This window comes from Eptatretus burgeri, chromosome 1 (genome assembly GCF_056783735.1).
Source record: "Eptatretus burgeri isolate ZD-2024b chromosome 1, Ebu_testis_v1, whole genome shotgun sequence".
Lineage (NCBI taxonomy): Eukaryota > Metazoa > Chordata > Myxini > Myxiniformes > Myxinidae > Eptatretus > Eptatretus burgeri.
In genome coordinates this window covers 77,354,006-77,378,453 of record NC_140961.1, presented here as the reverse complement: position 1 = coordinate 77,378,453, position 24,448 = coordinate 77,354,006, and the positions used below count along the sequence as shown (strand labels likewise).

Here is a 24,448-nt window from a genome sequence, read left to right as displayed (position 1 = left end):
GACATATGATAGCGTACTTTAGCGTTCTATTCCGCATACCAAACTTACCCATACCGTATTCGACGTGCGCCAACGTTTTAGACGCATTTTTCAGAGGACGGCATACACTGGCAAGATCACCAAGGTGTGACTGCGATGTTGACACTTCCATTTCTGCGGCGGTTATGATTTGAATGGTTGTGCGGCAGCCTTTTCATAACCTACGCCACGTCATCGTCGGCGATGCGTGCAGCGCGCTATGCCTAAGTTAGACTATCGTTGGGCATAGGTTGTGAAGGCCAACAACAGGTTCAGCATTCGTTGGTATAAGTTATCTATAACACAATGAAACGTTCTGTGTCCGTTACTAATACGTTCTGCATAAGACCAAGTGGTTATGAATACGTCCGAAACTTTTAAAAAATCATCAAAAGTTCAACTTAAGCCATCGTTTTACATACATTTTAATACTTTGCCATTGCTGGCTAAAACGTCAAGGTGTGACTGGGCCTTTATCTTTGAGAGATAGGGCAAAAAACGACATATATGTATGTATATATATATATATATATATATATATATATATATGTATGTATATATATATATATATATATGTATGTATATATATATATATATATATGTATGTATATATATATATATATATATATATATATATATATATATATATGTATGTATATATGTATATATATGTATGTATATATGTATATATATATATATATGTATGTATATATATATATATATATATGTATATATATATATATATATATATATATATATATATATATGTATGTATGTATATATATATGTATGTATAAATATATATATATGTATATATATATATATGTATATATATATATATATATGTATATATATATATATATATATATATATATATATATATATATATATATATATATATATATATATATATATCTGTATATATATATATATATATATATATATATATATATATATATATATATATATATATATATATATATATATATATATATATATATATATATATATATATATATCTGTATATATATATATATATATATATATATATATATATATATATATATATATATATATATATATATGTTGCATGATATTTCAAAAATGCATTGGGCCCAATATGTTGTCCTAGATCAGGCATTGCAGGCTGGTGGTATGTGCTCTACCGAGTTTTCATGCCATAGTCAAAGCGAACCAACAGAGTGGACATATTCTTGTTCCCGACTCCAAAACAAAATTCAAGGTAGACCCATCAGCCAGAATGTCACTTGGGACTTAAATTGTTTAATTAATGTAGAATATCTTGAGTGTGGGAAAAACATCAAGGACAAGTACGATAGCGACTTGATACACAATGCAGAGAGATATGCAATATGCAGATGCTTATCATGTATACTGATCAAGTATCATGTGATCAGATCACACAAGATCAGATGCTTATCATGTATATCATGTATCTCAGAGTATGACTTTACTGCATGATAAGGCTTTTGCACAAGGCACCTCGAGATGGCATGGTAAATTCGATCTCTTCTCTTTCTTCCAAACTGAAAGTCCAGACTCGCACTTTTGCGATTTTCATCTCTTTGCAGCAGTAAAAGAACATCTGGATAGTAATAAGTTTATGTGTGTTAAACAAGTTAAAGCACATCTTCTGAAAGAACCGCATGCCCAGACCAAATTATTTCTATGGATATGGCATCAAGACGCTTCCTGCAATGATCAGACAATTGTGAACATGTAGCAGGGCACATTGAGAAATGGGGGAGGTTTCATCAACACCCCATTGTACTTTTATATTTTTGAGAATATAAAGTACGCTTCAACTTTAAGCAACCTAAAAACGTTTTAACGGCTCATCGTAGATGGTCGTCATCCAATGAATGGAGTTCAGCATAGTGAATGTTGAACAAATCATCAAGTCCCAAAATGAATATAAATTGTTGCCCAAGTTTGACCTTTGTAATACTGGCATTATGAGAACAGATGGGTCTATAATGAGGACATATGGTGGCTTTGTTTTTTTCCCCATTTTTTGGAAATAAGCACCATTCCCTCGCTGTCGTGGTTGTCTGAGTAAGTTAGAACTCAGATATGTAATTAAGCATAATGAACTAATATTTGTGTTCATAATCCCAGCAAAGAATACCTGTTTGAGAAATTTGTCTCATTGATGAATGTAATATTAAGTGATGATATACTGGAAGTGCACTTGAGGCTATTGTTATAACTGGCAGAGTACCTGTCCGACGCACGATCTTGTTCCCAGTGTGCCACACATTCTTCTGACACATCCTTTAACTTTGGTGGTGTATAGGCAAAAGACCGCTGCCTCGATCACTTCAGAAAATAAAAATAACTCGGGTTACGTACATGAAACAAAAACATGCCAACTGCTTATTTCCACATATAATACTGTTATGAATCTGGAAGTCATTTGCACACAAACAGCCAGAGTCCCCATAGTTCAGTTATTTCGATAAGTATGTGTATAGTTAGAATCCATCCCCTATGTCTAATGGGAATTTCGTGTGTGCGCTGTGAGTTATTTTATAGTCAGGATTTATACATCTACTACAACAACAACAACAACAACAACAACAACAACAACAACGGCACCATCCCTCACTCAACCCGGTCGCCATTGCCCACGTGTTTTTGGCCGAAGGCGTGGGCGGAGCCTCCATCGCCTCAGATCGAGGCTCCGCTCCGAGGAAGGGCATGGAAGGTTTCCTCCAGCCAATGAGCGAAGGGCGAGCATGGCACACGCGCCCCAGCCAATGGGAGGCCAGCGTTCCAAAAGCTACTACGGAGCTTCTTCGGAGGGGGGGGGGTGCCTCTGAGACGTCTCGACACACCCTCCGAGACGCTTCGTCCATTGTGGAGGCGAGTCCCTCAGAGCGGTTTCCTCGACCCGCGGGGGAGGGGAAATATAAGAGGAGGTGGCGAGCCATCGAGAAGGGAAGGTTCGCCCCGTCGTTGAGAAAGAGGAGAAAGAGAGGAAGCCTCGTCTTGCCTGCTGGCGTCTCGTCTGGTCCATTCCCATGCTGGCTGGCATCCGTGGCTTCGTTCCTGGTCCCTGGTGCTTGGTGCTGCGTTGTTGGTGGCGGGTTCGAGTCCCGCCACCGGACAAGCTCGACCAGACCGCACGAGGGGGACAGGTGCAAGAATAGGCCCCTGCCCTCAGCTCGCCTTCCCTCTCGAGCCGAAGGGCAGAAAATAGACCACTGAGGTCCATTTCTTTTTGGGTGTGTGTGTGTGTGTGTGTGTGTGTGTGTGTGTGTGTGTGTGTGTGTGTGTCCGTGGGCATCCCGTCTTTAAGTACGATTGATTAAGTGTTTTTCATTGTACATTGTTTGCATTCTTTTATTCGGATAACTCTGCTCTTTGTGTGCTCCCCTTCCCGATTATTGTTTATAAATAAACCCCTGTGTTAAATGTACCAGCTCGTTTTCTGTGCTTTCTTTCATTGACCCAGCATGGTGCATATTGAGAAATAGTAAGGCCGTTGGTGTCATAAGTTGTCATTGGGACCGTCGCAGCTCTGGTAACTCCGCTCGGTTACGCCGGATCCAAGTCGGTACCTGCGACTCGGTTCGGACAGAGTCGGCCGAGGGTGTGATTTCCCCGGTAATTTGACGACGTGGGTACTTAGGTATATTGAAATTTGGCTATTGACCCTACCCCACACCATCAGAGAATTGGCGACCATGGTCCTTTAAGTGGCCCATCGACTCCGGAGTTATCCGGGGTGACAACCTCTTAATTCCGGGTGTTCGGTGGAAGACGGCTCTACTGCTCCACCTAGTGGTCGTTTATCGCCACCGAACCCCGGCCCACAACAATACATCGTGGTTTATAGCTCATATAATTCCAATTGTGCTGGGTCATAGGCTGACATAAGAAGCCGATGGCCTGAAGCCTGAGGCAAATACATACTGTGGCTGTCACAAGGCCTGTGATGCATATTGGCTCCAACATTTTAATATCCGATGATCCTTTTAACAGTCACTTAGGTTGTTTTATACTGAATGGAAAACTTAAAGGAAGGGTGTGGCGATTGTGAATATGACACTTCTGAAGATGTGCTCGGCTTACCACAGCACCAAATGGTGGACTTATGATTTTTTTCAGATTACAATTGTGGGTGGCATCAGGCCAGCCGTCCAACCAATGTATGTAGAGGGGACATACATATATACAAACACTTGCTCCATTATATATAAAAATACACAAAAGGAAGAAGATAATTGTTCTATTATATATAGACTATCTGGAAGCCTGAGGTACATATACCACAATATAAAAATAAAAGGAAGCCTTTTCTTCTTGTGCTGCACTGACTTAAAGAGCTAAATTGAAGCAGTATTATAATTTTCCCATAGGTTTGGATTCATTTGAAGCAACCTTTACTAAATAATCATAAATTTCTCATCAGTGTGGATTAATTTTAAGCAACTTTTAGATAATTTATCATCTCCGAGGAGCATTTGTGTGTTGGGGGGGGGAGGGGGGGACAGATAGTATTTAGCCTATTAAATATACTGTATGGAGTATTGTGACATTCCAAAATCATCATATTTCTTAACAGCAATTATATCACAGCATATTTCTTAACAGCAAATATAAAAAATTAAGAGCGATCATAGCAATGATCTGTTGCCTAGTGTACCGCTCAGGTTAATTTTTTGGTCTGATTGAATAATCATAATTTCCCTGAAGGTTTAGATTAATTTGAAGCAATTTTTGCTGAATTTCACTCCAAGGAATGGTACAGTGTTTCAGGAGGGTGAGACAGACAGACAAACAGACAGATGGCATTAGCCTAATATACAGGGGGCTGCAAAAGTAGGTATACAGTAAGGACTGTACTTTTATTCATTCCTGCATACCTACTTTTGCAGCCCCCTGTATATATATATATATATATATATATATATATATATATATATATATATATATATATATATATATATATATATATATATATATATATATATATATATACATATATATATATAACACATTTGTGGGAACTTCTGCAACAGTGTTGGGAAGAACTTTCCGAACAATATTTGATTTCCATTGTGGAAAGAATGCCACGAGTATGTTCGGCTGTTATATCTGCAAAAGGTGGCGACTTTGATGAGTCAAAAATTTACATTAAGTTTTGTTCAACAAAGCGATTCCATGACTTGTGTTTTTATCTGCAATTGATAATTTGTTCTGTGCTTTAATTTCAGAGTACATTGAAACATTAAACTGCTTAAATTTCAGTAAAAACTGGAAAAATGGGGGTGTTCCAAAACTTTTGGCCGATAGTGTATATATACATCTACAATATATGTATATATATATATATATATATATATATATATATATATATATATATATATATATATATATATATATATATATATATATATATATACACATACATACATACAGGGTGTCCCAAAAGTCACGAAGGGATTTAGAAACTAAATAACATTTCTGTTTTTAATAATTTCTTTTTTTTTCAGAATTTAGATTAACATTTGGAAATTACCCATGGAAAAATTCACAACTGAACAAAGAACCCAAATCGTGGAATTTTATTTTAAATTGCATCGATCAATTATTCTCACCCAAAGAGCATAGACACCGAATAATTTTGCGAGATTCAGAAATTTCTTGGCCACCACGTTCTCCTGATTTGGCGCCTTTGGGGTTACCGAAAGGAGCGTGTATACATCAATAAGCCCCATGCAATTCAGCAGCTCAAGGACAACATCTGTGCAGAAATTCGAGGGCTGCAGCCAGAGTTATTCTCCGCTGTTATGGAGAATGCTGTCAAAAGAGCCTGTCTCTGCGAAGCCGAAAATGGAGGACATCTAAGCTGCATCATTTTTCATAAATAAAGCAAATTTATCTCCATTTTGTAAATTTTCTTTTGGTATAAAAATAATCATAAATTATTTAAGAAACGGAAATGTTATTTGATTTCTAAATCCCAAGATGACTTTTGGGACACCCTGTATGTATATATGTGTGTATGTGTGTGTGTGTGTGTGTGTATATGTATGTATATATATATATATATATATATATATATATATATATATATATATATATATATATATATATATATATATATACCAATAGTAAAAGACCATCTTTCTGGTATTGAAGAAGAAGCAGAAATGGAAGCTTAACGCAGCGGCTCCAAAGGTAACATAATTATTATTTTATAACAGCAGAACCCTTTAAAAAGACATGGATTGAACACACAAAATTGTTCACAGTAATACTTCTTGAAGCATGAGAAATATCGAGAAAACTACATGGAAAGAACACACAACCCAGGCCATGATGACAGCAGCAAGAACAATAATTATGCATTATATAAGATCCATTTTACCTCCGCCATGGGAGGTGGACGGAGGTTATGTTTTCATCCCTCTCTGCTTGTCTGTGAACAGGATATCCCAAAAAGTTACGGGAGGATTTAGACGAAATTTTCTGGACAGGTAGGGTGTGTGACAAGAACAAATTGCTTCAATTTTGGTGAAGAGCTGGATGCGGATCCAGAAACAAGAATTTAAATTTTTTCAAGTGATTCTTCATCATTATGAGAGAGGGCCAAAAACGATATATAGCATAATATTTCCAAAAGTTGTGAACGGATTATCACAAAACTTGGTGCATGGGTTGATTAGGTGACAAGAAGAAGCTAATTTGATTTTAATTCAGGTCCAGATGCAGATCCGGCATTACAGGATACAAAATGTGAACTGTTCAGCTTGGCGGAGGTATGCGCTCCACCGAGTGCCATTATAGTTTCGTGTGTTTCACTTCATGTATGTACGTATGTACGTATGTACGCATGGATGTCTCAACCTTATAGAATTGAAAATGGCTTGTCTGATCTCTATCACATTTTGCGTACGTGCTCAAAGTACTTAGAGCCATGTCATGGGCCCAAAATAACACCCTCAACCAACCAGTGAGGGAGGGGATAAGACTTGCAATTTTCACCTGTTCATGTGAAATCATGCAAATGGTTTAACCACTGATCCCTGCCTGAGGGAAGGGGTGCTGACACTATATTTCACGACTGGAGGGAGAAGGTGTTACTATTTATCTCAAACAAGCATACTGCACATCAGGTAGTGTGCAAACCCCTGTGATATGAAAATGCAGCCCCACTGTTTTGCATAAGATTTGTTTCAAAGTGGAAAGACAGCCTCAACATTTACTCAAACTTCTGATACTACTTTAGTTTTTTTTTTTTTTTTTTACAATGGAGCGGTGGTTTTTACACAGTTTTTACAAACTCCACTATTCTTCCCATACTGTGTCGCCTTTTTAATTTAATTTTTTTTCATTCCTTTTGAGCTCATAATGTGTGAGCCAACATGTTCCATGTATCCTGCCACATTTGGCGATGTGTAACTGGATCTCATCCGAAGCTATGGTCACATTTCAAGGCAATAGGATATCCATTCGATGTATCATGAATTGTGACACCATTTATTGAGCAGCTGATATTTCATGGTGCTCAATGTAATGCAATAATCAACTAGAACAGCACTCGGAAGAGCACACAGTCTCGCCTTGCGCACCCATTTTGAACAAAAATAAATGGTTTGAACTTTTAACTGAATATGCTACTTTTATGGGCCACTAAAATTATGGCCCATATACCAATATCATCAATGCACCTCTTATGCCACATACATTGCCATTATCCGTAGCTTTATTCATTACTAGCAGCAGTACCCAGTGTTGCCCGGTCTATTTTTGGAGAGGCCTAAAACGCTTCTCTACACCTACAAAGGAATGGGGTCAGGGATCATTTAATATTACCTTTCAGATAGCTACAAAGTCTTAAGTACTCTAGAGGGATTTTTTTTAATCCCCCCAAAACGTCGAACTGTTTTTTCAAACTTTTCAATTTTTTTTTGTCTAAAACACTCCCAGGCATTCACTGATGAACCTCTGAATGGTTGACCAAGATCCGTTCAGCCATCTCTGAGAAAAATGGCAACATACACACACAGACACACACACACAAAGACAGGCAAACGGCTCTCTTATAGTATAGATTGGTTGATTTATTAGGATATTTAATGATCACTTTTGTGCACATTAAGACTAAATTGCATCAATGAATATGATTATGAATATGAAAAAAAAAAATTCATCGATCACATGTCGATCACATAGCTCGTCGATCACATGTATGAGGTTTCGCATCAATCTGTTTAAAAGTTCTGGATAAGAAGATTTATTTTCGTTTTTATTTACAATTCAGTATGGCTGTCAAACAACATGACCAACGACATTATAAATTTAATTATTCATCCACATCGGGTCATAGGTCAGACACATGAAGTTTCAGATTTTTCAGATAAGGATTTTGATTCAACCAATTATGGCTGGAATACCATTGTAGGGGAAAAATTTATATTAATGTATTTTAAATTGCAACAAATGGAGTTTCAGAAATGTAACTTCTATGCTGCAAATTGAATTGGCTGTCATTTCTGGCCAAAAGACTTTTGCCCTAAATGATAAGAAATGTGTTGTTCTGGAGCAGAGTGACCGAGCTGATAAATGAACCTTTGCTTAGAAAATGTACGAAGTGGCTTTTCGTCTAAAGGACACGTCTACAGTCTGGGTGAATATCCCCCAACCTTTCTCTCATGGAAGTATAAAATGCTTTGAAATCTAAAAGTTTGGAGTACGAGCACGTGAGGAAATATAGTTTCTCAGTGGCTCGCATTGCTTGGAACTGACCAAGTACCAAGTTAGAATAAAACTCTCTGATGTAATGTATAAGTGAATTGAATCGGGTTGGTCCAACTGTTAACTAAAGTAAGAATAAATGAAATAGAACCAAATAATATTGCAAACAAATGGGGAGTTTTAAGTTCATTGTACAAGGGTGAGAAGTGTATGGTATATAATTAGGAAATAAATTGTTTCACAAGGAAGGACTTGTGTGGACATCAGTTTTATCAGTGTCGATAGGGTTTTTTTTGTAGGATTTTATAATCAAATCGGACAAGCGTTAAACTCTGTCTGAAGTCAAATAGGATTCCACAATCGGCCAGTTAGAATCCTTCAGGAGGACAACGATCACAACAAAGTGGGTTTAAAAAATCCACGTCACCATTTCACTGATGACATCAGCATTGTCATCTTATATACCCATGGGGAGTTATGACATGTGCGAACTTTCAATTTTTTTTCATTGAGGGATTTCTGAAATGTCCAAATTTTTTCCTTTATTCCAATCTGGCTGCCATACCATGTGACCAATGACACCAAAGTTTTGAATAAAATATTCTCCATGGAAGATCCTTCCGATGTTTAAAGTTCTGCATTGATCAGACAAGTGGTTGCAGAGAATATTTTTTAAGTGAAAATATATAGACATGGGCACACACACACAGATACACAGGCAGACAGACAGACAGACAGACAGACACGGGTGTTACAATAGTCTTGCAACCCCTTTGAGGGTTGCAAGACTATTGCAACACCCGTGTCTATGAGAGGACGAGAATAATGAACAGAACATGTACTTGCCTGACATCCCAATGACTTCCCTAACTCTTTTGTACATCATGGATGTGTGACATGATGAAAGTCTAATATTTGTAAAGTCTAACAGATGTTCAATGGTCTGACAAATTGATAGTTCGGGTTGGTGTTGCCACTCCATGATGACATTCTCAACAGTTAATTTGGGGTTGGATTGTTACAATCAGGATGATGGACGTGCAAACTCTTTGACAACTGTTATTATTCCTCATTGAAATTCTATTTACTCCTGGGATGTGATTCTCTGAAAACGAGATAAGGCTGTTCTGTTGCACAGTTGAAGAATTCTCACAACTGAAAAGAAGTGTCCCATGACTTTGTGGAAATAATTATATTAAAATGCTGAAACAGGTTACTGTACTTGCTTAGAGCGACGATAAGGACAAGAGAAGAGATACTTGCAAAAAAAAAAAGAAAGAAAAGAAAAACAAACAATTAAAGAGAAAAAGTGAAATCGACAGAGACGAGAAACCAAAATAAAAAAAGAACAAGAGATAAACATAGGTAAGTGAAATATTCAATTGTAAATTAAAACAATAAACCAGACTCAGTGGCATTGTGGTTAGACTTGAATGTTTGCTCTGTCGGTGGTTCGACCGTTCCAGGCCGAGCCATATGAAACATTCAAAATGTAGCACATACTGCTTCCTCACTGTATAGAGGACTGAACGCAGGTACACATGGATTGGCACAGTCAGAGTCATACGAGTGTCACGAAAAACACATCTTTCCGATATACATATTGCACAACAAAGTAGGACAACATCAAAACACATACATACAAGAAGGATTATGAGTCTTTAAAGAGTATTGGGCATCATTATGTGGAAGCAGGGGAAAAAAGTACTACATGGACTAGAGAGTGGTAACATTGTTTGGTGCGAAGAGAATGAAGCAATTCCAGAGCTAATGTTATAAAATTGCTCTCAGAATCACTAACAAACTCCCAATAGAATAGATGGGTTGCGACAGCCAGTGTCAAGAAATAATGCAGATTTGCAGGTTAAAGAGCTTAGATTTGACTGGGGTATTGGATAATGATGTCCGACTCACATAACAGGACTCATCACATTGCTGTTATTACCTGCACCCAAACCATGCCCTGAAGAGGATTCACTAACAATGCTGATTTTTTTTTCGTTGCACAAGGTATCATCAAATGTTTAAAATTTAAAAAAACAAGGAAATCGAATGCGACAAAAATGCCACCAAAATGTATTCTCCATGAGAGGACGGGATTATCATATTATATTATAAAAGAGCACACTCAACAACCTAGGGGTGACTTTGTGTGTGTGTGTATGTATATATATATATATATATATATATATATATATATATATATATATATATATATATATATATATATATATATATATATATATATATATACTAGCATATACCCGTGCTCTGCACGGAGTTGAATGGGTGGCAAAAGTTGGATGAGGCATAATAGTTGATGTTATGGGAAGCTGGGGAGGGTGTCATTAGGGATGTGATGCACTATGGTTACTTTTCCTTAATTTTCTAAAGGACCTCCCTGTAGATGACATTTTGGGTGAGTGTCTTGTTGCTGAATAGTCCTTGTGAGGAATTATTGTCCACTTTGATAGATATATATACTTTGATAGTAACCTCTTGCACGTGAAAATGCAACATATAGTTGGCCATGGGAGGACACGGGGGCTGTGAGGTATATTCCGAGTTTGTCAAATGTTTGGCCCTGGGATTTGTTTATGGTCATCGAGTAGCGAGTCTGATTGGAAATTGCATCCTCTGCAGTGTGACTGGAAGGTTGGCGTCTGATGGGGCAAGTTTAACATGATTTCGGCCTAGCCCGAGACTGAACAGGAGCAGTAATATTTAAAAAAAATTAATCTTTACTGTAAATACAATGTTTCTTGTTACATTTTTTGTGTCAAATTCACCTTCTGAGGTAGTCAGCATGTGTAGAAGAGGGTTTTACATTGCAGACACTGTTTTCGAGGAGTGGAATTACGCCGCTCAGCGGTGACGGTCTGTCGACGACAGACGTAATGACGTCAGCGAATGACCGATGATGTCATGACGCAATTACGCCTCAGCGGTGACGTCACACGTTGCCATGCAAAGGAACGTAAAAATTGGAAAATCGCCCAAAATTCACAAACGTGTCCGTCTAGCACGATCTCACATAGCCCATGCTGTTCATTAGACCACAGAGCACCCGCATGCCAAAGGTGGCGACAATCCGTCTGGCAGTTTTGGAGGAGAAACGTCAAATTACACGCAGACGTGAACAGAAATAATATATATATATATATATATATATATATATATATATATATATATATATATATACACACATATATACACATACAGTATAAATATGTGTATATACACTATAAATATGTATTATATATACATTTTATATATACAGGATAAATATATATATAGAGTATAAATAAATAAACAAAAAAATATATATATAAATATATACATACAGTATAAATATATATATATATATATATATATATATATATATATATATATATATATATATATATATACAGTGTAAATATGTATATATATATATATATATATATATATATATAAAATATATACAGGATAAATATATATATATATATATATATATATATATATATATATAAAATATATACAGGATAAATATATATATATATATATATATATATATATATATATATATATATATATATATATATATATATATATATAAACACATACATACAGTATAAATATGTATATACATACAGTATAAATATGTATATATATACAGTATAAATATGTATATATACAGTATATATACAGAATATATATATATATATATATATATATATATATACAGTATAAATATGTATATACATATATATATATATATATATATATATATATATATAGTATATATATATACAGGATAAATATATATATACAGTATAAATAAACAAAAAAATATATATGTACTGTACAGGAAATAAGAAGGTGAGGGGGCAGCTTATGAAAAGAAAATTGATAAAAGGAATGTAAAAGTGGGAGGATATGGCAACAAAGAGGGTAGGAGAGCTGAGAGGAAAAAAACATTGGGAAGTGTGGTGGGGGGCGGGTGGGGGAAGGGACTGGGGGAGATGAAAGGTGAGAGAGAGGTTAATCGAAAGAGGAAGGAAGAAGAGGAAGCATAACGCTTTAGACATATGAGTGGTGGGGTCAAAAAATCCACAATTTTGGGGGATGTAATATGCTGGTTACCCCCCTTATCACAAAATCTGCTCCCACACAATATATCACACATGCATATGAGCAGCATAGTTAGTTCAACTGAAATCCAGGTGAATATTACTTTTTATATGGAAGGATTGATAACTGTGCTTTCCTGCCACTCTCAATTGGGGAGTCACAAATTGATGAGTGACAGATGCAACTGGCATGCATCAACAAGACTGTAATGTTTGTTTTCATGTCTTAAATAAACAATGGATATAATTAATATGAATGTATGGATGTCATTGACATTGATGAATACATATTGGACTGGGATTAAATTACTAACTTGGCTTTCTGGTTGCATCATTGATGAGACACGCTATACTGCTGGCAGGAATCTGGAATTTGTTCAAAGGGCTGAAAATCACTTGCTTACGATTCTTCGAAAGACAAGGTGGGATCTTTGACATCCACTAGATAATCTAATAGATAAGTCCCCAGATCAATGTCCATCTGAGGGATAATGCACTCATTGATCACACACCTGGCCTGTGAAGAACCAATCCAACAGTTTGTAGGCTCGTCAGGTCGGGAATAAAGACCAGACTAGAGAGCTCAAAAGTAAGTTGCTACCTCTACACCATAATGTGATAATATGCATGGCATTATTTACAGTACAAAGAAGCTTTCGTGTATTTTTGTGTATTCATCTTTTACTTAAGGCCCGGTCACACCTTGACGTTTTAGCCAGCGATGGCAACGTATTAAAATGTATGTAAAACGCTGGCTTACGTTGAACTTTTGATGTTTTTTTTTAAAGATTCGGACGTATTCATAGCGACTTGGTCTTATGTATAACGCATTGGTAACGGACACAGAACGTTTCGTTGTGTTATAGATAACTTATACCAAGGAATGCTGAACCTGTTGTCGGCCTACACAACCGATGCCCAACGATAGTCTAACTTAGGCATAGCGCGTTGCACGCATCGCCAACGATGTCGTGACGTAGCCTATTAAAAGGCTGACGCACAACGATTCGAATCATAACTGCCGTAGAACTGGAAGTGTCAACATCGCGGTCACACCTTGGCGATCTTGCCAGCGTATGCCGACCAAAGAAAAATGTGTCTAAAACGTTGGGGCACGTCAAATACGGCATGAGTAAGTTTGGTATACGTGAGTAGAACGCTAAAGTACGCTATCATACGTCGTAGTAAGTAGAGTACGTCAAAAAATTTTGAACATGTTCAAAATTTTACGACGTACTCGGCGTATGACACACGTTCCGCATGCGATGGGGATAAGTTTTACACACGATATGCGGACGCTTACACACGTCCACAAAGGTTATTTATAAGCTACTCATAAGTCGAAACACGTCGCGGTAATGTCTTTTTTACGCGAAACTTATTTCTAACTTATGTTTGACGTGCTTTGAACCAATTCTTTACGTAGTCCCAACACACATCGACGTATGTAGACGTATTCCAATGACGTCTTCCGGTCGACAAAAAAAAAAAAAATTAACGTGTTTCTAGCTTACAACTGCCATATAAAGATGTGTTCCCAGCGGTTTTGGGAATTGGTATATAAAAATGCTGCTCATAAAAGGGGAACCCAACAGTGTTTTCGAGTCCTTTTTGAGTCGATGTCCATGTCAGCAGTAACAGTATCAGTATCAGTATTAGTATTAGTATTAGTATTAGTAGTAGTTTGTTCATGTTGGCAGTAGTAGGTGAGTGTGAGGGGGAGGGTGTGGGTTATGATGGATCGTCCATGCGTTTAACGATTTAAATGATAAACTCAACGATTTAAATGGCTGCATCTCCACTATTGAAAGTAGACGCTTGCGCTCAACAATTGGATTTTTTTTTACACTCAACGACTTTTAAACGGTACCACTCAACTATTTTCATTGTTTACAATGAACGATTTAAATTGTTGTCACTCGCCTTTGTTTTTTGACGCTGGTGATCGGAAATTTTAATCGTTTCTATTGAACGTGCTAAATCGCTCAAACCCCACTATTGAAAGTAGACGCTTGCGCTCAACAATTCGATTTTTTTTACACTCAACGACTTTTAAACGGTACCACTCAGCTATTTTCATTGTTTACAATGAATGATTTAAATTGCTGTCACTCGCCTTTGTTTTTTGACGCTGGGGTTTGGAAATTTGAAGCGTTTCTTCTGAACGTGTTAAAACGCTCAAACTCGACTATTTTAAATAGACGCTGCCGATGGACAATTGGAATCATAGCCAAGCTAGACATCGAAGTGTGAACATCCTCGTCATGCCGAAGAAAAGTTTGAAGAATGCTGCAAATAAGTGTCCTGGCCGTGGCCGTGGACGCTGACGCAAGGACGATCCATTATACCGACGTCTTTCAGCCTATGAGTAACTTAAAAGTAACGTCTGTCGATGTGTGGCAACGATCGCGTAACGTGCCAACAACACGTTAATCATAGGTTAGAAATAAGTTTCGGGTACGCTCAACATTACCTCGGCGTGTCTCAACTTATGATTAACTTACAAGTAACATGTGTTGACGTCTGTCAACGATCGCAGACCGTGCATACGACTTGTGGCCAGCGTAGCGGAACGTGTGAGTCATACGCCGGCATACGTCGTGAAATTTCAAGCATGAAAAAATTTGAGGACAACCGAAAAGTACAACGTTTAAAGCCAGCGTACAACGACGTATGGCAGTGTTTTTCAGCGTGCTCTCAATGTTATCAAAACTTACCCATAACGTATTCAACGTGTGCCAGCGTTTTAGAAAAAAAATTCAAAAATCGGCATACGTTGGCTAAAACGTCAAGGTGTGACCGGGCCTTTAGACATATTATCAACAAAATACGATAATCAATTAAAGATTGAATCATAATCACAATTCTGAAAGGGTCTGGCATCAACTTCAACTTTTGCAATAATTTTTCATTGCCTACATATCACCTTGAAGTGAAAATCTTTTTGACCTATTGTAAGTTCTAATGTATGCTACAATAATCAAGACCTCTTTTCAGAGGCTTAACAATTATGGTGTATTGCAACTTCAAAATAAATAGCTTACATGTCTCTATTTTTTCTTCTTTCATATGCAGCAGAAGGATGCGAGTAGCATTATTTTCTTGTTGCACAGCTTTGTTGCGATCGGCAGAAATTTGTAATTTGTTCATGGTGCTGGCGACAGCTCACCTACTGTTCATTTCGGACACAGTTGCATCGTTAACGTGAAGTAACTCATGCTAGTGGATGGCACGACCAGTTTAACGTCCATCCAATGGACAGCACACACATTGATGGATTGCCCTGCCTGCAAAACACCAGGATGACAGCTTGTAGCTGGGCCGAGATTCAAACCCAGGCTAGACAGCTCAGAAGCGAGTGTGCATACCTCTATGGTATCCTGCCAGCCCTTGCATGTCTCTGTTGCCTGCTTTTGTCTGTGTATGCATGTTTCTTTATTATTGTGTGGCTATTCATTTCAATTCCTGTGTTTCTTTTGATCTTAGATAGTGCCTCAATCCATCCTAACCACGATAAATTAATAAAGGTCTTTCGATCTTCTGTTTTTCTTAACATATTTACAAAGGCTGACATAGATACATATGATATAGAAATATGTATCCAGTGACAACATATCCGTAAGCAAAGATGTTTTGGTGTACAATATGACCATGAAAAACTTAAACAATTTCTCATGATCTATGATTTTAAAAATGTCTTGACATTTCAATCAGATATCATGAGAAATCATGAGTGTTTTTTTTTTAAGTAGGGAAAACATATCCTTCTTCCCCATCTTATTCTCCTTACCAGACAGTCCTCCAACATCCATCTTCTTGAGATTCTTGGCTTCAAGGATGACAACAGTCAGCTTGCCAGCTGTTGGCACGTAGCGAAGTGAGAAGCAAATGTCTCCAAGTTTCTCTTGCTGCAATGACAGCCAGAATCAAAGTTATGCTTAAAAAGTTTTCAAAGCCAAGAGAAGAAAGATGCATTGAGAGAAATAAATGCCTTGAAAAATCCATTCTGACTAAAGAAAGAAAACAATTACAGGCTTAATTTCGAGCCAAGATTTGCATGCTATTAGGAGCATTAGGAACATTAAAATAAATTATTTTTCAAATAGACCAGCACTAATCGAGATTTTGCAATGCCATTCGCACAGATATACTCTCAAACTGAAGTTACTTTGTTTTGTTAGCTCAAAAATAACCATTTCTCCTTCTTTTGAAAATATTTTTCATACAAAATCAAGAAAAGGCTGTTCACAGAATCACCTCTTCCTTTTCAGCACTCAGCAGGTCTCGCCACTCTTCGATGACATGACCCAGGTCCACCCTGTTCATGGGCACCTTCACTTCTCCAATGATGTCGTGCTTGGAGAAGCGATCAAAGTCGTACACAGCCATCACCAATGTCTTGCCACCTAGCTCAGCATATGGTACCTGCCGCAGGGGGGCAGAGGGCACAGAGCGGGCTGGGTGGGGGGGGTGGCTGGGGTTGTTGGTCGCGCCCGGTCTTGTTGGTAAGAAATAAGGTGTAGAGGATAAATTGGGATGGCCTACATAATCAACCCCACGGGGGGGGGGGAGGGGTATAAAATATTGGAGGAAAATTTATAGAATTATATAAGAAGACTTATAACTGCAAAACATGTTGCGAAAGAGAGAGAGAGAGAGAGAGAGAGAGAGAGAGAGAGAGAGAGAGAGAGAGAGAGAGAGAGAGAGAGAGAGAGAGAGAGAGAGAGAGAGAGAGAGAGAGAGAGAGAGAGAGACAGAGAGAGAGAGAGAGACAGACAGAGAGAGTGTGAGAGAGTGTGAGAGAGTGTGAGAGAGTGTGAGTGTGAGAGTGAGAGTGAGAGTGTGAGTGTGAGTGTGAGTGTGAGACAGAGACAGAGACAGAGACAGAGACAGAGACAGAGACAGAGACAGAGACAGAGAGAGACAGAGAGAGACAGAGAGAGACAGAGAGAGACAGAGAGAGACAGAGAGAGACAGAGACAGAGACAGAGACAGAGACAGAGACAGAGACAGAGACAGAGACAGAGACAGAGACAGAGACAGAGACAGAGACAGAGACACAGACAGAGAGAGAGAGAGAGAGACAGACAGAGAGACAGAGACAGACAGAGAGAGAGAGAGACAGAGAGAGAGAGAGACACAGAGAGAGAGAGAGAGAGAGAGAGAGACTCCTATGAACGTTACGACAGTTGAAAGAATGAAAAAAAAAGTGATTTGTAACAAGGCCATCAAAATCATGGCTGAGAAGAAGAATAAGAGAAAGATGTTTGCAGATGGGAAAATGGGGGGGGGGGGTGGGGGGGTGGTTGGAGACAGGATTACGATTGTGAGCAAAAGGTGGAAAGCAAGAGGTAGTGGTCGTGTGAAAGTGAAATAGAGAGCAAAGAATTGACTGAGTGAAAGTAAGTGAAGTAAGAACATGAAAGTAATGGAATCAAAGTGGCAAAGCTGAAAACTGCAGGTATAAGATGAGGCAACTGACACAGAAGAGGAGAGTAGTGAGACAGAGGTTCAAAGGATAGGTAAGGGGAACATAACACTCTGCATACACCATATTTCACATGCCATCATAAGTGCATAGTTTAGAATAACTGGAGAGCCAAGCCACTAGAATGGGCAGGCGGGCAGAGAATAGGTCAATAAGTATAATTTGGGAAGCAAGCAAGAAATAGGAGACAATAAGTAATGGGCTGGGAAACAGAAAGGAAAGAATGGTTGATGAATAAAAGACAGGGAGCAGGCAGGAAATGGAATGTTGACGAGTAAGGGCTGGGAAGTTGATAGGAAACATTGAAGTGGATGAATAACAGCTGGGAAGCAGACAATAAATATGAGGTTGATGAATAAAATACAGGAAGCAGGCAGGAAAGAAGTAGGAATGATTCAGTAATGGTTCAATAAAGAAAAGTGGAATATTGGACGAAGGTAATAACTTTGCAAGAAACAGTTAAAAAGTGAGAGAAGCAAGCAAATTACTATATATAGGGCAGGCAGAAAAAAGGTGATCAATGGATGAGGGGTTAGGGAACAGGCAGAGAGCAGAAGGCATGATCTGCACGGCAGCTAATAAGATCTAGCATTAACTGGCAGCGGTGATCCAGCTGGAATCAAAAGCCAGAGTCGAGCAACGAGCATCATGCTCTCACCTCAGCTGCCTTTACCTGAATGATCCATGTATGGTGCAGCCCATTGAGGGCCTGTGTCTAGTGAACACGGAGGAGCCACACACCTTGAAAGTGAAGGTCTCGTTGAAGCTGGGGTTCAAGGTCTTGCGATGAACTTTGGTCTCATATTTCTTCTTTTTGTCAGGCAGCAGGAAAACTTTGACATAGGGGTCAGAAGTACCTCCCATGTCCAAGGCTGGAAGTTCAGATGCTTGGATGATACCCACGGTAAGCTAAAAGCCAAACAATTTAAATTAAAAAAATCAGGGTCAGTATCAACTTATAAGTGGGTTGAGCAAGAAATGAAGATTGGAGTTAGGGTCAGGTTTTTGATAAACACTGGGTTCAGATTTAAGTCATACCCTTAGATACAATGATAAGTTTACAATATGGGGAATATTAAAACAATATCAATTCACTCAAAATGTAACACAAATAACACATTTAAAAAAAAAAAAAAATCTGACAGGAGGCTGCAGGGGTAACATACCTACCATATTGAGTTGTCTCGTCTGCTTTCGATTAATGATCCCCAACTATAAACTGATGGATTGATGCTTTGCAGAGACAGGGTATTGCATCACAAAATGAAAATGCACCATCCCTTGAATGTACGTTAAGCCGGGTTTTCCACTTTTGAACATCAGCTTGTGGGTGCCATGGTGTCTTTCATGAAGAAAACGTGTTATATCACTGGCACCCTAATCAAATTACAATTTCCTGCTTTCACCAGCTCCAGTCAAACGTCAGGCCAGACCAGTTGGTTCATGAAAGATTTATGCCAAAAACTTTCTCAAGCCGACCCCACAATAAGGTGGGGGATAATTGTGGCCGTTAAATAAGTGGATAGTAGATACATACTAAGTACATATAGGAACATCAAAACTACAGAGACACAGAATATGTTGTGCGTGCTGTTTTTCAAAAAGTACCCAAACCTGAAGAACGATAAAATTTGAAGAGATTAATCCTTACTATAATTCACAGACCGGTGTTTGTGTGTTTGTTGCGTTTCTCCTCCGACAGTTCTGGGCCAATTACATCCAGACTTGCTACAGAGGATCAGCATAACCCTGAATTAATATAGAGGGGGTGTGTTTTTTTTTATCCTCGCCGGTGGTCTTGGGGTGTGTGAAGGGGGACGCAAATTATCCATGTAAATGTGTTTTGTGTAGCGCCACCTCCAGGTGAGGGAGGGCATTACAAGTCTCCACCATTTACAGTACAGTATTCCTGTCCCCACATTTTTTAAAGGGCAGTGAGGTGTTTTGAATTATAAGTAGTAGGTGTGTTTTTGCTTCATACACATAACCCTGTTTTTTGTTGCCTATATAAAGCTGTCGCTTGCCGCTGTTGCTTGCTGCAAACAAGCGTCAAAAGGGGGAGTAAAAGAAAGGTTGAGCAAAACAAAATCAAACATCAATAGCTCTTCTTCTTCGTCGTCATCATCCTCTATGTCAGTGGTTTTCAAACTTTTTTTAGTGGCAACCCAATTGCAGAACCTCTGTACATCGCACGACCCAAAAGATTCAAAACCCAATTCATAATATATAAGATAAGATTTCATATGACACAAGAACATTTACTGTTTACTTTATTCACCATCGTCATGTTTACATAGACAAGTAAACAGAGAATAGCCGACAGTATCCAAATAGTACAGTTGAATGTTTCAGAAGTTTAGTCCAAATGACATTTAGATATATCAGTGAGAAGGATGAGCCTGTTTTTCAGAAACCAACTTCTCTATTCATGGAGAAGTAGATGACAGTGCCAGGATCATATCATGCTCCATTTCTAGGCGATTTCTGTTCTTTGTTTTAATCACCACCATGGTGGAGAACGACTGCTCCCAAAAGTATGATGAAGGATATGGCATGAGAACCTAATGGCGCGCCGTGACAGGGTCGGGTACGACGGCAGCATTTTGCACCAGAATGTCCACAACGAATTCGTCCGCGCAAGAGCCTGCGCTCCTGAATCCTGCTGGAGCTGTACAAGCTCTTCCTGTGCTGTGTCATCTTCATCAGCAATCGAGTCGAGTGGAGCCGTGAAAGGGTCCCGAACCACAGGAAAGGACTGCACATCCAGCTCAGGGAAATAGTGCTCGAACTGTTCAACGAGCGACCGAAGGTGACATGCTATCTCCCCAGAAAGACTGTCGAGCTCAGTATCATCGTACCGGCAGGTCGTAAGATGCTCCACCAGACGGACGAAAAGGCTGAAGCGCTTAACAGTTGCTTTGTCTGCCAGTAATTTTAGAGTCACCAGAAATCCGCTCATTTTGTCGTGAAAAATCATGAGGTTGGCATCTTTGCCTTGGAGGGAGCGGTTGAGGACATTGAGACGTTAAACGATGTCAACGAGATAGCACAGTTCTGACAGCCAAGAGTCTGACGCAACGCTACCCATGCCGTTTTCCCTTGTGTGCGTGGGAACTCCTTCAGTTCATCTTTGAGCTCGTAAATGCGCAGAAGAAGGTTTCCTCGAGATAACCATCTGACTTGAGTGTAGAATAGTAAATTCTTATGGTCGGCGTCCATCTCCTGGAAGAATAGCCTGAATAACCTAGTGTTGAGGGCGCTCGATTTGATGCGATTCACCATTTTTACGACTTCTGAGAGCACGCTCTGCAAGGTTTCTGGCAAAGTACGAGAGGCGAGCGCTTCTCGGTGAATCATGCAGTGTACCATGGAGGTCTGAGGAGCCACCTCAAGCAATTTAGCCTTGAATCCAGAGCGCACGCCTACCATTGCTGGCGCGCCGTCTGTTGTAGAACCGAGCAACTTTCCGAAGTCCAGATCATGGTCACGATAAAACTGCTCTAATTTCCCAAAAATGTCCTCACCTTTGGTGGTGGCCTCCAATGCTTTGATGAGCAGAGGCTCATCGACGAAGTTATCAGCCTTGATGAAGCGGACCCAGACGATGAGTTGTGTGTACGATGTGATATTAGTGGACTCGTCCAACTGTATGGCGTGCCACCGCGATTCCTTGATCTTCTTAACGACCTGAGCCGTTACGTCCAGACTCATATCTTCAATTCTGCATTGGATGGTGTTGTCAGAGAGGGGTATAACTGCCAGTTTATTCGCTGCTTCCTCCCCAACCATCAGAGATACCATGTCCTTCGCACATGGCAGCACAAGTTCTTCCGCAATGGACTGAGGCTTTTTAGTCTTGGCAACATGGAGCGACACTCGATACGAGGCCTCTAATGCCCGACAATTGGTCTGATGGCATGTACCCTCTCTGTCAAGACGCATATTCTTGAGTGCAAGAAGTTTCCTCTCAAAGAACGCTCTCTCCTTATCCTGATAAGGCGCATGTTTTGTAGTCAAATGCCTCTGCAACTTATTTTGTTTCATAGACTCCGCAGAAAGCACTTCGAAACAAATCACACACTGAGGCCTCTGTGCCCCACTTTTATCCACCACGTAGTAAAATCCAAGGTCCAGAAATTTATCCTGGTAAGAACGTTCTCGAGATTTGCTGGTGGCCGGTGCTGCCATCACAAATAAGGTCTCGAGTCGTACGTGGAGACGTGAATAGACGTTAATGATAGAGTCAGGGTCTGATCGTCGATGGATCAAACCACTAATTTCCCGCCAAAATGAACCGCCCTTCAGCGAGCCCGCAAATCGGCTGGATCCCATTCCAAGCATCATGTTGCGCCGGTTCCCATACTTTGAATGAACCGTTTATATTACATCCCGTAAAAGCGAACACTGATCGAAAATAGAAAATTTTTTTTTTCGCTGCAAGCAGACACCCGCGACCCCACAGAATTTGCTCGGCGACCCCACTTGGGGTCGCGCCCCCGGGTTTGAAAAACCAAGCTCTCTCATTGTTGTTCGATTTCACACTCTGCGAGGGCAATGACACTGCTGAAGCAGTCTCATGGCTCTGAATGCATTCAGTGGTTTGTCATTGCTTTCCTTGTGCTTGTCATGGAATGATTTTGGAATTTGGCCAGGGTGCCAGCAAACACTGGCTTAACCTTTGGGAACAACACCTTAGGATACTTAACGTCTACCAGCAGCAAATTCTGGCAGACGGATCCTCCACCTCTGAGGGATGGCAACAGTTTGAGATGCAACACCTTGCCTGGCACCAAACTGACAGTTGGGACGAGAATCAAACCCAGACGAGACAGCTCGAAGGGAAGTGTGCTATCTATTCACCACCTTGTCATTTTATTTCCTAGGCAAAACAAAAAAATAAAAAGATGACGTAATAGTCTGCTTAAAATACCGAATATCAAATGGTGAGGATGGCAAATCATCCTTCATCTTGGTTAGCATGAGATACGAGGCACCGCATGCCTTTTAATGAGCCCCAACACCGACACAAATTGTGCTAGAAGTTTGTCTTGTAGAGCATAAATATAATCAATATTTATATTAAGATTGAAAGTTTTCATTTAGGCACAATCACGATAGTATACACAGATGGAAAAGCGAATTCCAAATGTAATTTTAAAAACAGGACTGTGATTATGAGATAGCGTAAAGTTTACAAAAAAAAAAAAGGATTTTGAAATGTGGAAATGATAAACAGTGTGAGCGTAAATCTATACTCCAATATGGTGGTGGGTAAAGTTGCATGCACCTCGATATCTCTGATAATGAAGCAAAGCTCAAAAGGACTTAAGCTCGATGTCGTAGTATAACGAACATCCTCAAGCTCAAAATAAGCAAAGCAATATGTAACGTAATGAGGTGGCAAAACAGGGGTTGAGAAAATGAGAAAAGATGGTAACATCGAGTTAATTTAGAGAGATGTTAATTTGTACAACACTTTGCTATGGTGTGATTGAACTCCAGAAAGAGTCGGTTCTTATCAAGGGGAATATGTAACAGATACTTGAAGGAAGAAGAGGCTGAATATATATATATATATATATATATATATATTTTTGATGAACAAGGTAAGAAGCCACCCATGATGGTGAGTCTGAACGTTTTCCAGCTTTTCAAAAACGTTTAGAGCCAATAACACGACTTGTATTCCAATCTCAACAGGAGACTCACCTTTTGCTGGGGAAAATGTGTGACTGGCTCGAAACTGCATATAAAAGTATTAACAACTGTCATGAGGTTTGCTGGCACAGGGCCATTCCTTCAGAGTTGGGGAAAAAAAAAACATTATGACTCCCCCATACCCATTGCATAAAACAGGCTGAGGGCATGTATTTAAAATATATATATTTGGGTGAAGAAATAGATGATGGGGAGGTGAGAAGAAAAACAATAGAGGATAAGGGATGAGAATAACGGATGCCAATAATGGATGATGATAACGGATGCATACAACAGATGCATACAACAGATGCATATAACAGATGCATATAAAGGATGCAGTTAACGGAAGCGGATAACAGATGTGGATAATGGATGCAGATAGCAGATGTGGAAAAAAGAT

At 39.1% G+C, this 24,448-nt stretch overlaps 1 protein-coding gene across 1 annotated transcript in view; it reads right to left on the bottom strand.

Annotated features, from left to right (window-relative positions):
• SYT1 (synaptotagmin 1) overlaps positions 1-24,448 on the bottom strand; it is a 671,970-nt gene that overhangs the window by 20,378 nt on the left and 627,144 nt on the right. The window contains exons 6-8 of the mRNA XM_085889005.1: positions 19,091-19,257; positions 17,118-17,289; positions 16,651-16,768 (exon numbers count right to left, since the gene is read on the bottom strand). Of these exons, the coding sequence (XP_085745131.1) occupies positions 16,651-16,768; positions 17,118-17,289; positions 19,091-19,257 (457 nt within the window). The remainder of the gene's footprint in view (positions 1-16,650; positions 16,769-17,117; positions 17,290-19,090; positions 19,258-24,448) is intronic.